Source organism: Ricinus communis, chromosome 10, assembly GCF_019578655.1.
Source record: "Ricinus communis isolate WT05 ecotype wild-type chromosome 10, ASM1957865v1, whole genome shotgun sequence".
Lineage (NCBI taxonomy): Eukaryota > Viridiplantae > Streptophyta > Magnoliopsida > Malpighiales > Euphorbiaceae > Ricinus > Ricinus communis.
This window is the reverse complement of record NC_063265.1, coordinates 1,194,441-1,205,848: the sequence shown is the minus strand read 5'-3', so window position 1 is coordinate 1,205,848 and position 11,408 is coordinate 1,194,441. Positions and strand designations below refer to the sequence as shown.

Genomic DNA, 11,408 nt, shown 5'->3' with positions numbered 1-11,408 from the left:
ACCTAATTTCCGCGTGCAATAAGAAATTAAATTAAGATAGGAAATAAGAAGTAAAAGCCCAATTATAAGTTTTTCTAAATAATCAAATAGGCAACTAGAGTAATTTAGGTATTCTTTGATATAGGACTAAATCAACATCTAATATTCCTAAATTACTAAAAGGAGGGCTGCCCAAGCTTCCTCTTTTAGAATCGGTGCCTCCTTGGTTTCCTTTTTAAGTTCTTTCCCTTGTTTTTCTCTTTGAGATTTCGGCCTCCCCCTTGTTTGCTTGTGTATTTCAGCTCAAACTAGGAGTCTTATGGCCCAACATCTTAAATTAGGCTAATATTATTATTATGTTTGATTAACACTAATTCTTTATGTGTAGTAGATGGCTTAGTCAAATATCTTGAATAAGCTCATCTAGGGCCTTCTTCATTCTCTTAGCTCTAGCTCTTGTTATCGGGCCTCCCTTATGAACAATGGATCATTTGGACTTGGAGCTTAATTTTCTTGGCTTGAATGGCTACTTTGATCCTTAGGCTTTATTTGTATCATTACTGTAGATAATTTTCATTCTCCACGATCCATTAAAATTGCACCAATATATTTTGCAGCATGAGAAAATTATGTAATTCAATTTGGAAAAGATGAAAAAAATGTTTATTTATTTGTTTAGAATGATAGGAAGAAAGAAAAAGATTAAAAATTTATGTAATTTTCTTAAATTATTGAAATTATGAAACAGTTTTTTATTCATTTGTAGAGAGTGTAGCTCACTCTTCTATTTGGAATTAAGTCTAATTGGATCATTGATCTTGTTGTCCGAGCTCAATTTAGTCATTTTCTAAATTTATGAATTTTATAACCTAAATTTTAGCACCTTGGGCACAATTTAGCTTTATTTTAGACCAAAATGAGATAATGAATTATATACTCCTTTAAAGGAGAGTAGATGCGATAAAATATAAAATACTTAATTTTTTAAAATTAAATAAAACTGTTAAAATTTAAAAATATATATTGATATTCAAATAAAAATAATCATAACAACAAATATTGCTATTTGTCAATATTCTTATTATTTTTATTTTTTTTCTCCTAATATAATGGTGAAGAAGGGAGCTATAATGGTGGTGATAGCGAGGGCAAAGGTGACGGTGGTTGCGACGGTAATGGTGGTAGTAAAAGTTACTTATTATTTTAATTATAATTATTTTATTAAAATTATTAAATAGTTTCTAAAAATTATTATTATTTTTAAATTTTTATTTATTGGGAAAGTGAACCTCATTCCAGTTTTTGTCCAAAATAGAAATTATTCAAGCTAATTAAGCAAAGGTTTGAACTAAAAAGTTGATAAATTTAGAAAAAAGTTAAATTAAAATTAGACTACAAGATTAGTAGCCAAATTAAATTTTATTTCTTTATATTTTTTAACAAATAAAAGTTTTAAATAAACTAAATATGTAAAAATTCATGTTTAATTGGCAGTAAAGATAAAAAAAAAAAAAGTAGATTAAGATTAAGTTGAGACACAATGTCTAATTGTCAAATTGGAATTTATTTCTAATTAATTCTTTAAGATGTATATGCTAGCTTGACATAACTATTTTTAAATAAGTCTTTGAGAGTCTATTTTACTAAAAAAAAAAAAACAATTTTAAGTGATTATTAGAAAATATTTCAATTCAGTTAGATTTGTTTTCTTAAAAACTTATAACGCCTGCTTCAAGAAATTATACCAAGTAAAGCTATAATAACAAAATGTTTGAAGTTTGTACACCAAGAGAGGCTATTTACTTTACTGGCTTTGTGCTCAATCAAAAGAATTAAGAAACAAAAATTAGGAGGGTTCCTTGCTTTGTTCGAATATACTATGTAAGTTTATGTCATTAATTTGCTTTATGTTGCTATGGTTGGTTTAATCAATAAGATTCATGGTAAGAATTGAAATTCTTTTGTTTTGCTTCTATTACGCCTTTGATGCTTTTAGAATTAATTTTGTTAGCCTAGATGCTTTGTTACAAGGCACAAGTCTCTAATTTTGATCTTGACATACAAATTGAGGTCTTGATCTAATGTCTCCTTAGGTTGTGCTGTTGTAGCTTGATCAAACAAAGAATTCAAGTATACCTCATAATTCAACTGCACTCCATATAGGCGCAACCGTGAAAATGAAAAGTTTGAGGACATAATGACTTAGAGACTTAATTCATAAATTGCAACCGCACCACAAGAAGCGCGATCGTGAAAATCAATCTTTTTAAGACAGAAAGAAAAGGGTTACAAGAATCAGAAATTGTGACTGCAACCAAGAAATGTGCGACCGTGAATTTCATGAAGTGTTGTGACCGTTACAACCCGCCAGAGGTTATATTTTAAAGCCGCTAATGACTAAGTGCCACATCAGCTAGCTGTTGGAGTATTTTCAAAAATCGCAACTGCGACACAAGAAGCGTGACCACGATTTTCACTGTCTTAAAGTAAATCTTGGTGAGATTTTGGGAATGTATGAGTGATAGCTTCTTGAGATTCTTAAGGTGTAAAAACTACCTCAAATGGCCTTTAATAGTTTATCAACAACCTCCAATAGCTTACATTATTATGCATTCAATTTTTTTTTCTTGTAATTAATTCTAACAATCTTGGATGTTGTAAGTGCTTGAATGCTCTAGTGAGGTTTGAGTGTTAGCCAAAACACTTGGATTTGGGTTTTTAAGAGTTAGTCTAAGTAAAACTCTTGTAAGATTGTGTGTGAACCATAAAACACAAGTTGCAAGGTTTGATGCGAGTCTAAAAAAACTAAGTTCGAGGTGAGCTTGTAGAAACTCTATTTATAGAGATTAAAAGTATAGTAAATATCCAATTGAGGACTGGGGACTCGACATAAGATTTGTTAACACTTGAACCACTATAAATTCTTGTGTTTTTTTCTCTCTACTTATTATCTATCTTTTTAGCAAAATTTTTATTTTCCTTCCTTCCTTGAATTTACCAATTCAACCTCCCTCTTTTAGTTCATAAGGGCAAGCAAATTTTACTTTTAATTTCTCACCAATTTAACCCTTCATTCTTGGTGCATTAGAGACAACATTGTTGTTTTAATTAAAAGATGGAGGTAATAATGTGGAAGCTGACAAAAATATAATGGTCATATTATTAGATTGTAAGTTCAGTTCTGTGCTTTGTTTTCCGGTGATAATATTGGCCATTATTCGCTTTAAAGATATTAGCGTAGTGGGAGAAAAGTGTTAGTTCAATCAATTTATGGTAATTTAAAATATTTTAATTTATTATTTTTATTTTTGATTAAAATTTAAAAATAAATAAAATTTAATTTAGCCCCTTAACTTATCTCTTAGGTTCAATTTGGTCTTCCATCTTATTGTTTGAGTAGTGTGGCTCTTTTTCACTCTTATAACGTGCCTGACTTGTTAAAAAATACTAAATTGAAATTGTTTAAAAAATATAAAGTTAAATATGACTTTAAAAGTAAAAAATAGTCAAATTAAACATAATTACAAAATTTAAGAGTCAAATTACTCTTTATTCTAAAAATAATTTAAAACATCTATTAAATAATTTTGAAAGTTAAGGTGTCAAAATTAATTAAATGACTAAAATTAAAATGTTCAAATATGCATATGCACTTTATAAATAGTATTATGAATGATAAGTTTCTTATGATAAAAGCATTAAATGATTGAGATAATTATAAATTAAAAATGTTGATAAATTGTAATTGTTTATTTTGGTAATTAGATATTTTTTAATAATGGTAATTAGTAGGGTTGAGTACGGGACTCAGAGATCCTAAATTGTATTGAAAGATCGAGATAAAATTTCAATTGACTATTTAACTTTTTTTGAACTAGATCGTACCAAAATTTTTTTTTGTACGGTTCTGGATCTCATTAGTTTTCCGTATCGAGAATCATACCGAACCATTTTATATTATTCTGAACTAAAGAATCGAAATTAAAACTGATTTAAAATTTTATTTATTTATATATATAATTATTTTTATAATATATAAGTTCAAATCTTAAGCTCAAACTTAAATTCAAGTATAAAAAACCTTACCAAATATAAATTTAACAATTCTACTCTAATAAAATTTAAGCTTATTAGCCCAAATATAAAATAAAAATATTAAATTTTATATTTTATTACAATATTAATTATTCACAAAATTCATCTCGATCTTTTAGCAGAGTTGCAAGTCACATCGTTATTATTTATTTAATTAAAAAATATAAAATTTAATATTTTTTTAAATCTTAATAATAAAAACTATCATAGTACCAAACAACTTAATTTATTAATTTATAGTGATATAGTGCTAATATGACATTAATCATGTTTATAAAATAATTCTTACTAATAACGTGCTCTTTAATAAAAAGATACTATATTAGAGGGGTTAGATAAAATGTATTTATCAGTTGAACAATGTAAATTTTAGCTCGATGGATTGGAATTATTAAATATATATTTATTTAATATGCAATTTTTATTGACCGAGTGAATTGAAAGTAAAATTCTTTATTATATAGTTGTTGAATATAAGTATAATGTAATTGTAGTGACTTTATTTTTTTTATATATAATTTTAAATTAGCTTTAGTCTAATTGGTTTAAGTTAAAAAATATTTTTATTTATTTAAGAATAAGAATTTTAAATTTTTATTGTCTCATATCTTATTGTACCAAATTGATCCGTTCTATTATATTCAAATGTCTGTATTAAATCTTTTTTAAAAATTAATATTATTCAGAATTAAATTTTTCATGTTACTGTACAATTCTGAAAATCTAATTTTAAATTTTTTAAAATTTAGTATGTTTATGAAGATTTTTATAATTTTTGGAACTGTAATCACCCCTGTTAATTAGAGTTGGAATATGTTGAATGGTCATATTCCTAGAATTTTTAAAGATATAAAAATAATTCTTTAAAGTAAAATAAAAGTTGGTTAGTTGATGTATAGCTACCGACATGCCTTAAATGCTTTTCGGTTTTGTCACTGTTTCGTCTTCTTACATTTCTTTTCTTTTCTTTTCCTACAAACGAAATGAAAGAATGGAGTCACAATGGAGGGAGAAAAGGGTGTATCCTGTATTAGGCATATTCTTATTACTCTCTCTTCTATACTTCAACTTCAATAACAACCTCAGCTTTCCAGCCCTTTTATGGCAACCCAATATGGGTTTTGTCTCCACCAACTCCACACAATTCATCATCATCAGTGATTATGGTGATAAAGAGCCATCACCTCTCTATGTTAACGGGTGGAACTCCTATTGGTTGATGGAGGAGAGCGTGTGGACCCCATCAAGATCCAAGGTTTCAAAGATGCTTAAGAGAGGAGCTCAAATGGGGTTGACTGTTTGCAGGACTTGGGCTTTCAGCGATGGCAACGCTCCTAATGCTTTGCAGCTCTCTCCTGGTGTCTTCAATGAGAGGGTTTTCCAGGTTTCTATTCGTTTCTTTCCTTTCCTTCTTTAATATACACTTTATACCCAATTGAACAGTTGCTCAAAGAAGGTTTTGATTCTGGTGTTTCACTTTTTTTATTATGCTTCTCGAATTGTGATTGCATGTGGCTAATCAATGTTATGAACCCATGTTGATGGTTTCTTAAAAGAAGTATGCAAATTAGTGAGTGGGTACCATGGGCTTGGTAGTTATGTTATTAGAAAATATTGAGCATTCTGGCATTTTTGGTAGATTTATTTGGCTTTGGCTGCAGGGATTAGATTATGTGATAGTTGAGGCAAGGAAGAATCGCATAAGGTTAATCCTCAGTCTAGTGAACAATCTGAATGCATTTGGTGGAAAAGCTCAGTATGTGAGGTGGGCACAAGAAGCTGGAGTAAATGTCTCTTCATCAGACGATTCATTCTTTTCAAATCCAACCATTAAAGAATATTACAAAGCCTATATCAAGGTTAGCTACTACGCTTTGTACCTGCCAGGCTATATTGGATACTGTATTATGTATAACTTCTTATTATTTTATAGTATAATGGTATTATGGTTGAACTTCGTTTAAGCCTCTATTAACCCAATCAAGAACAAAATTGCCGTTTGGGAGATGACTGGAGGTTGACATTCAAATTTAAGTTTACAAGATTGGTCAAGCTAGTGAAATCCATATCCATTGCGTTGAGTTACGTATAAATTCGTTTCACTTGTTCACTAACTACATTCTAAGTGCAACGTTCTGCTGTCCATTGATTATTTGGAGAGATTTTGATGTCATTTTAGTATTATTTGACGGCTTGTTGCCTGATATCAGACCACAACTATGGTATTCCCATAAACAGTGTCGCCTGCCCCACCTGAGTGGTTTGAACAGATATCCTCGAGAATGACAAGTTTCAATCATAAAAAGAAAAAAGAAAGTAACATTTTAAGCCTCGGGGACATTATAGGAGATTTTCATTATGTGCTAATTAAAAAATACAGTAGAATACAGCCACCTCATGTGTCTAACTCTAAATATATTATTTTGAGAAGAAGTCTTTTATTCTAACTAATTTATGTGTCTTTCCTCTTAGGATTATTGATCTTAATGCAAGTCTTGCATCTAGATTGTTAAATGATCCTGGAAAATTTCTATGAGGGTTTGTCATGTCACTTTAAATTAATTCCATTATGATGTTTTAGTGACAATTGACAAGTGACAACCGCAGCCATAGGAAGCTTGGGTTTTGCCTGGCTTTGTTGCTCTCTTTGGTTTCAGTATCCTGTATCTATGATGAAAAGCATGGTAGGACCTCCAGGGATCATATATCTCATGCATAGAATTTGATCCAGACAGTGAGCCCTGTATGCTAGTTTCCTATCTGTCACTGCATTTGGAGCATTATAAAAGAAAATGTAGAAGGAGAGTAATAAAGAGATTCTGATTTTTTATTTTTTCTTGGATTCAATTTGTAAAAATTCTGAATTTTAAAGATGACATTATACGCATGAGTGTTGCATGTGAATAATTTTAGGACTTGATGAAAATCTCAATAATATGTTGAGACTAATTCAAATAGCAATTCTATTGCTGGAGGCACAGGACTCCCATGCAATTCCGTGTTAAAGTTCTTCATGATTTTCATGTCGTGCTTTCATTTTTTAGAAATGCCAATTTTTTTATCTGGTTTGAATCATTTGACACAAGTTTCCATATTATGGTGTCTCATCTGCTATACCAATTTTCATTATACTCCAATAATAATAGCAATAATGGTAATGAAGTTCCATTACAATGATATTAGTGTTTAAAAGTAATGGCAATTAGTGCCTCTCTTGCTGCATTTATATGGTTCTTAATATTTTGCATTTGCAGGCTATTGTGATGAGAAAGAACTCTATAAGTAGAGTTAGATATTCTGAGGAACCAGCAATTTTTGCATGGGAGCTCATGAATGAGCCTCGGTGTGCATCTAGTTCATCAGCTTCTGTTCTTCAGGTGATCCCTTGAACTTGTGTTGTTCTGATTTCTGTAATTTAGCATCCCATATGGGAAGTAATGACCTAGAGCGTAAGCTGTAACCAGTAGAGGAAGAAGAGGGTGTAGTGCAGTCCCAGTTAAGGATTTATTTTGCCTAAAATAATCTTTAGCTGCTTCTTTTAATGTGGGATTCCTCATGTTTCTTCCACATTATCAAAAGCATCTGGGTCTGCTTTGGTCCTTGGAAAGTAATTTTTTGTTCTATCTTGACTTTTTGTTGAAACATCTCGATTCTGTTTTCTTATACAAGGCATGGATAATCGAGATGGCCGCATATATTAAAAGCTTGGACAAAAAACATCTACTGACTGTCGGACTAGAGGGATTTTATGGCCTGAACACAACTAACAAATCAGAAGTAAATCCTGGGAAATGGGCAGCCTTACTTGGATCAGATTTTATACAGAATTCAGCAGTTGACAACATTGATTTTGCTTCAGTTCATGCTTACCCAGATAGCTGGTTAGTGAATTTTTTATGGTGTGAGATTTGGTGTTGGTAAAGTGACTTGGTTAAAGTAAGGATCCTAATACCAAGAATGATTAATAAGGATGCTTTATTATGACCATATATCATTTCATTGTGATGGTGCATAAAACTTTTCGGAAGCATCATTCATTTCTATAATTTCTGAATTTCAATCATTTGTGTTCATTTTCATTGTAAAAGTAATGCAGTACTATGATTTTGTTACTGTACTTGTCTGAATGCTGTTATTTATTATGGCACTGTTGATGTTAAAGTAATTGCTGGCACCTAATTCATTGAACATTTCTATATATAATTCTTTAATATGTTCATAAATACTGCTGTACGAAACTGTATTGTAGGATCCCAGATGCTGATTTTGAAGCAAAAGCAGATTATCTTTCTCTTTGGATGGATTCTCATGTAAGTGATGGAGACTTTGTGCTGAGGAAACCTGTTCTTTTTACAGAAGTGGGCTCTATATGGCATGTAAATAAGAAAGGAGCAAATGACAGAGACATTTTATTGAAGATTGTGTATGATAAAATTTATGATTGGGCGAAAAAGAGGCAGGCTGGTGCAGGAGCCTTAATTTGGCAATTACTAGTTGAAGGAGTAGAGGAGTACAGCGACCAGTTTTCCATAGTCCCATGGGATTATCCTGCTACCTATAAGTTGATACAAGAACAATCATATAGGCTACAAAATCTTTCCATTGCGAGCAGGAAGAATACTGAGGTTCACCGGACAGATCCTTGATTCTATAACTTGTAAATGCGGCTTCAGACGGAAGGTTAATACGACATTGCTTAAGACAGGAAACCACAAGGAAAAAAGAGAAATTGATAACAATTCAGGTGTCTGTTAAATTCTTTCCAAATTCAACGCCAGAAGTTATAGCATTACTTTAGGATCTAAAGATACTGAGTATTGAATTGCCTGTGCTTTTGCAACTGGCTGAGTTTTCTGGAAATTGCTCTTCAAATATTGTAAATGCTACGCATAGTTTCTGCAGTTCAGAGCTTTTGTGCTGTACGAGATCATATGTACTTGCTTAGAATTCTTGTAATTATATAGTTATCCTGCTGATTTTATTTTTCAGTATCATAGTGATTTCTTTCATCAGCTATTTCTTCTTAGCCTTGAGGTCACTTTTGACAGGTTTGTTTTCTCAGAGTTTTGACTATTTATGGAAGCTTTGAAGCATGCATATGAAACAGGGTAGAGATGCAAACGGAATATAATAGCTCCTATTGATACTTGCATTTGTTCGTTGGTAATGGTATGTTGTAACTGTATCACACTAGAAGAGCATCTCCCTGTTGGAAAATTATGAAACTAAAAGCCGTTTGCGCAAGGATAACCTGCTATCACGTAGTTCATTGACGTAAGAGTTCTTATGTTGGTCTTTATTAATCAGCTAAAATTGTCTATAAATTTATCAAAACTAAAAGAATTGTATAAATTTTTAAATTTGAAACTTGACCAATGACAATACCCTCTCAGGGAGTTTTAATGCAGTTGCCTCAAGGTTTTTAGATTTTACCACTCTAAGATATGTAATGCCCTGCAGCTAGGGCGGAGCATGTATTTCGATTTTTTCGAACCAAACTAGCTAAGCATAAATTTTATTTTTTCCGAACCAAACTAAAAAACTGTTTAGAAAAATATCAGAGTCGAAATAATAAAAAAATTTACACCAAACTATATCGGATCAAAAATATTTTATTACTATAGTACGATACTGGTTCTTTAATAATAATCGGATTTCGAACCAAACTAGCTAAGCATAAATTTCATTTTTTCCGAACCAAACTAAAAAACTGTTTAGAAAAATATCAGAGTCGAAATAATAAAAAATTTTACACCAAACTATATCGGATCAAAAATATTTTATTATTATAGTACGATACTGGTTCTTTAATAATAATCGGATTAAAACCGTACTAAGACCGAACCGAATTGTATTGATCCAAAACCGAACTATTGAACTGATTTTTTATTCAATAAATATAATATAATATATCAAAAACATTTTATTCTACATATATAATTTTTTTTAAAAAAATATGCCATATAATAGTTTATTAAACTAACTGTCAAAAATAATAAGATAATTTAATTATTTATAATTTTCTTTTACTAAGACCTAATAGTTAATAGTATTGTGAATAAAATAAACTAAGACCTCATAGTTAATAGCATTGTGAATAAAATAAACTTAATACTCATTAACCATTAATTCTAATTATCTATCATTCTCTTTTTTTATTCCACAACACAACCCTTTTCTTTTCCTACAACATACAATGTTGCTCTTCCTGGCAGCCTTTATTTTTTAAGTGAGCTTTCATATAATTGCAATTTCTTTTTGGTCTTTTAATAGTTATGCAAAAATTTTGAATGTTGGTTTTAGAAGTGAAAGTAACCATATGATATAATTCTTAATTTTTTTTATTAATTATTTTGTAACTTTTTATTGCTTTTGCTAGCTTTTCTTTATATTATTAAATTTTATTTTATATTATTATTTATAGGACATTATAAAAATATTTTGTTAATCTCGTATTAATTAATTAAAATAATAAAAAAATATAAGATTAAATATATAACTATATTTACAAGTATTAATGTGCTAGTACCATAATGGTACCGAATAATTGACTTGTACCATCCCGAAAGAATTGGTTCAGTACGGTTTGGTGTCTTTCTATTTGGTGTGACTCTAATCCCTTTCATTTTAAAAGAATCAAAATTTGGTACGATACTAATTTTTTTAGTGATAACTGTACTAAACTGATTCGTGCTAATTCCAATTGCAGTTAGCTTAGAGATGGGCATTTCATTTTGAAGAGGAATATTATAAAAATGGTGTATAAATTTGTTAAAATGTGACAATTTAATGTTTAAATTTTTAAAAGTTACAAATTAGTATATGAAACCGAAATTTATTAATATTTCAATGTGTAGAATTGATTACCTAAAAGAAGCTGAATAACTACAAAATTGTATATGAATTTATTAAAATTTAAAAATCAGGTGTTTATACTCTTAAGAGTTACAGTTTGATATATGAATCTAATAAATATTTACAATTGAGTTTGAATTACAAATCAATAGCAGCACTAAACTTGAAACCTTGAAATACATTATTGACAGAGGTAGATTAAAAAGAATAAATATAAAAATGTAAAAAAAAAAACATTTTACCTCTAATAGAATAATTTACTGTCGTACCATTACCATAACTGCACTGTCATCACTATATTTTATAAATTTTCTAAAGAAATCTCTATCAAATATTGAACAACACCTTATCTTTCATAACTCGTCATTATAGAGATCTAAAAAAAATTGGTCATTATTGAGAATGATAAGTCTTGATTATAATATTGAATACTATTATTTCTGCATATGACATGCTAGTTTTTTATCCATATGTATTGC

The 11,408-nt window shown here is 29.7% G+C and overlaps 1 protein-coding gene across 1 annotated transcript; it reads left to right on the top strand.

Annotated features, from left to right (window-relative positions):
• The first annotated feature begins 4,983 nt into the window (after positions 1 to 4,983).
• Positions 4,984 to 9,062, top strand: LOC8284162 (mannan endo-1,4-beta-mannosidase 6). The gene is made up of 5 exons (XM_002520517.4): positions 4,984 to 5,458; positions 5,736 to 5,933; positions 7,329 to 7,451; positions 7,744 to 7,955; positions 8,324 to 9,062. The coding sequence occupies exons 1-5, from the start codon at positions 4,991 to 4,993 to the stop codon at positions 8,718 to 8,720; spliced, it is 1,398 nt and encodes a 465-aa protein (XP_002520563.3). The 5' UTR covers positions 4,984 to 4,990; the 3' UTR covers positions 8,721 to 9,062.
• The last annotated feature ends 2,346 nt before the right edge of the window (positions 9,063 to 11,408 follow it).

Bases quoted from the DNA above. Each gene is read 5' to 3' on its own strand.
- LOC8284162 (XM_002520517.4), top strand. From the start codon at position 4,991: ATGCTTTTCGGTTTTGTCACTGTTTCGTCTTCTTACATTTCTTTTCTT. The intron at 5,459-5,735 runs GTTTCTATTCGT...CTTTGGCTGCAG, and splicing joins TCAATGAGAGGGTTTTCCAG to GGATTAGATTATGTGATAGT. The intron at 7,452-7,743 runs GTGATCCCTTGA...TTCTTATACAAG, and splicing joins CATCAGCTTCTGTTCTTCAG to GCATGGATAATCGAGATGGC.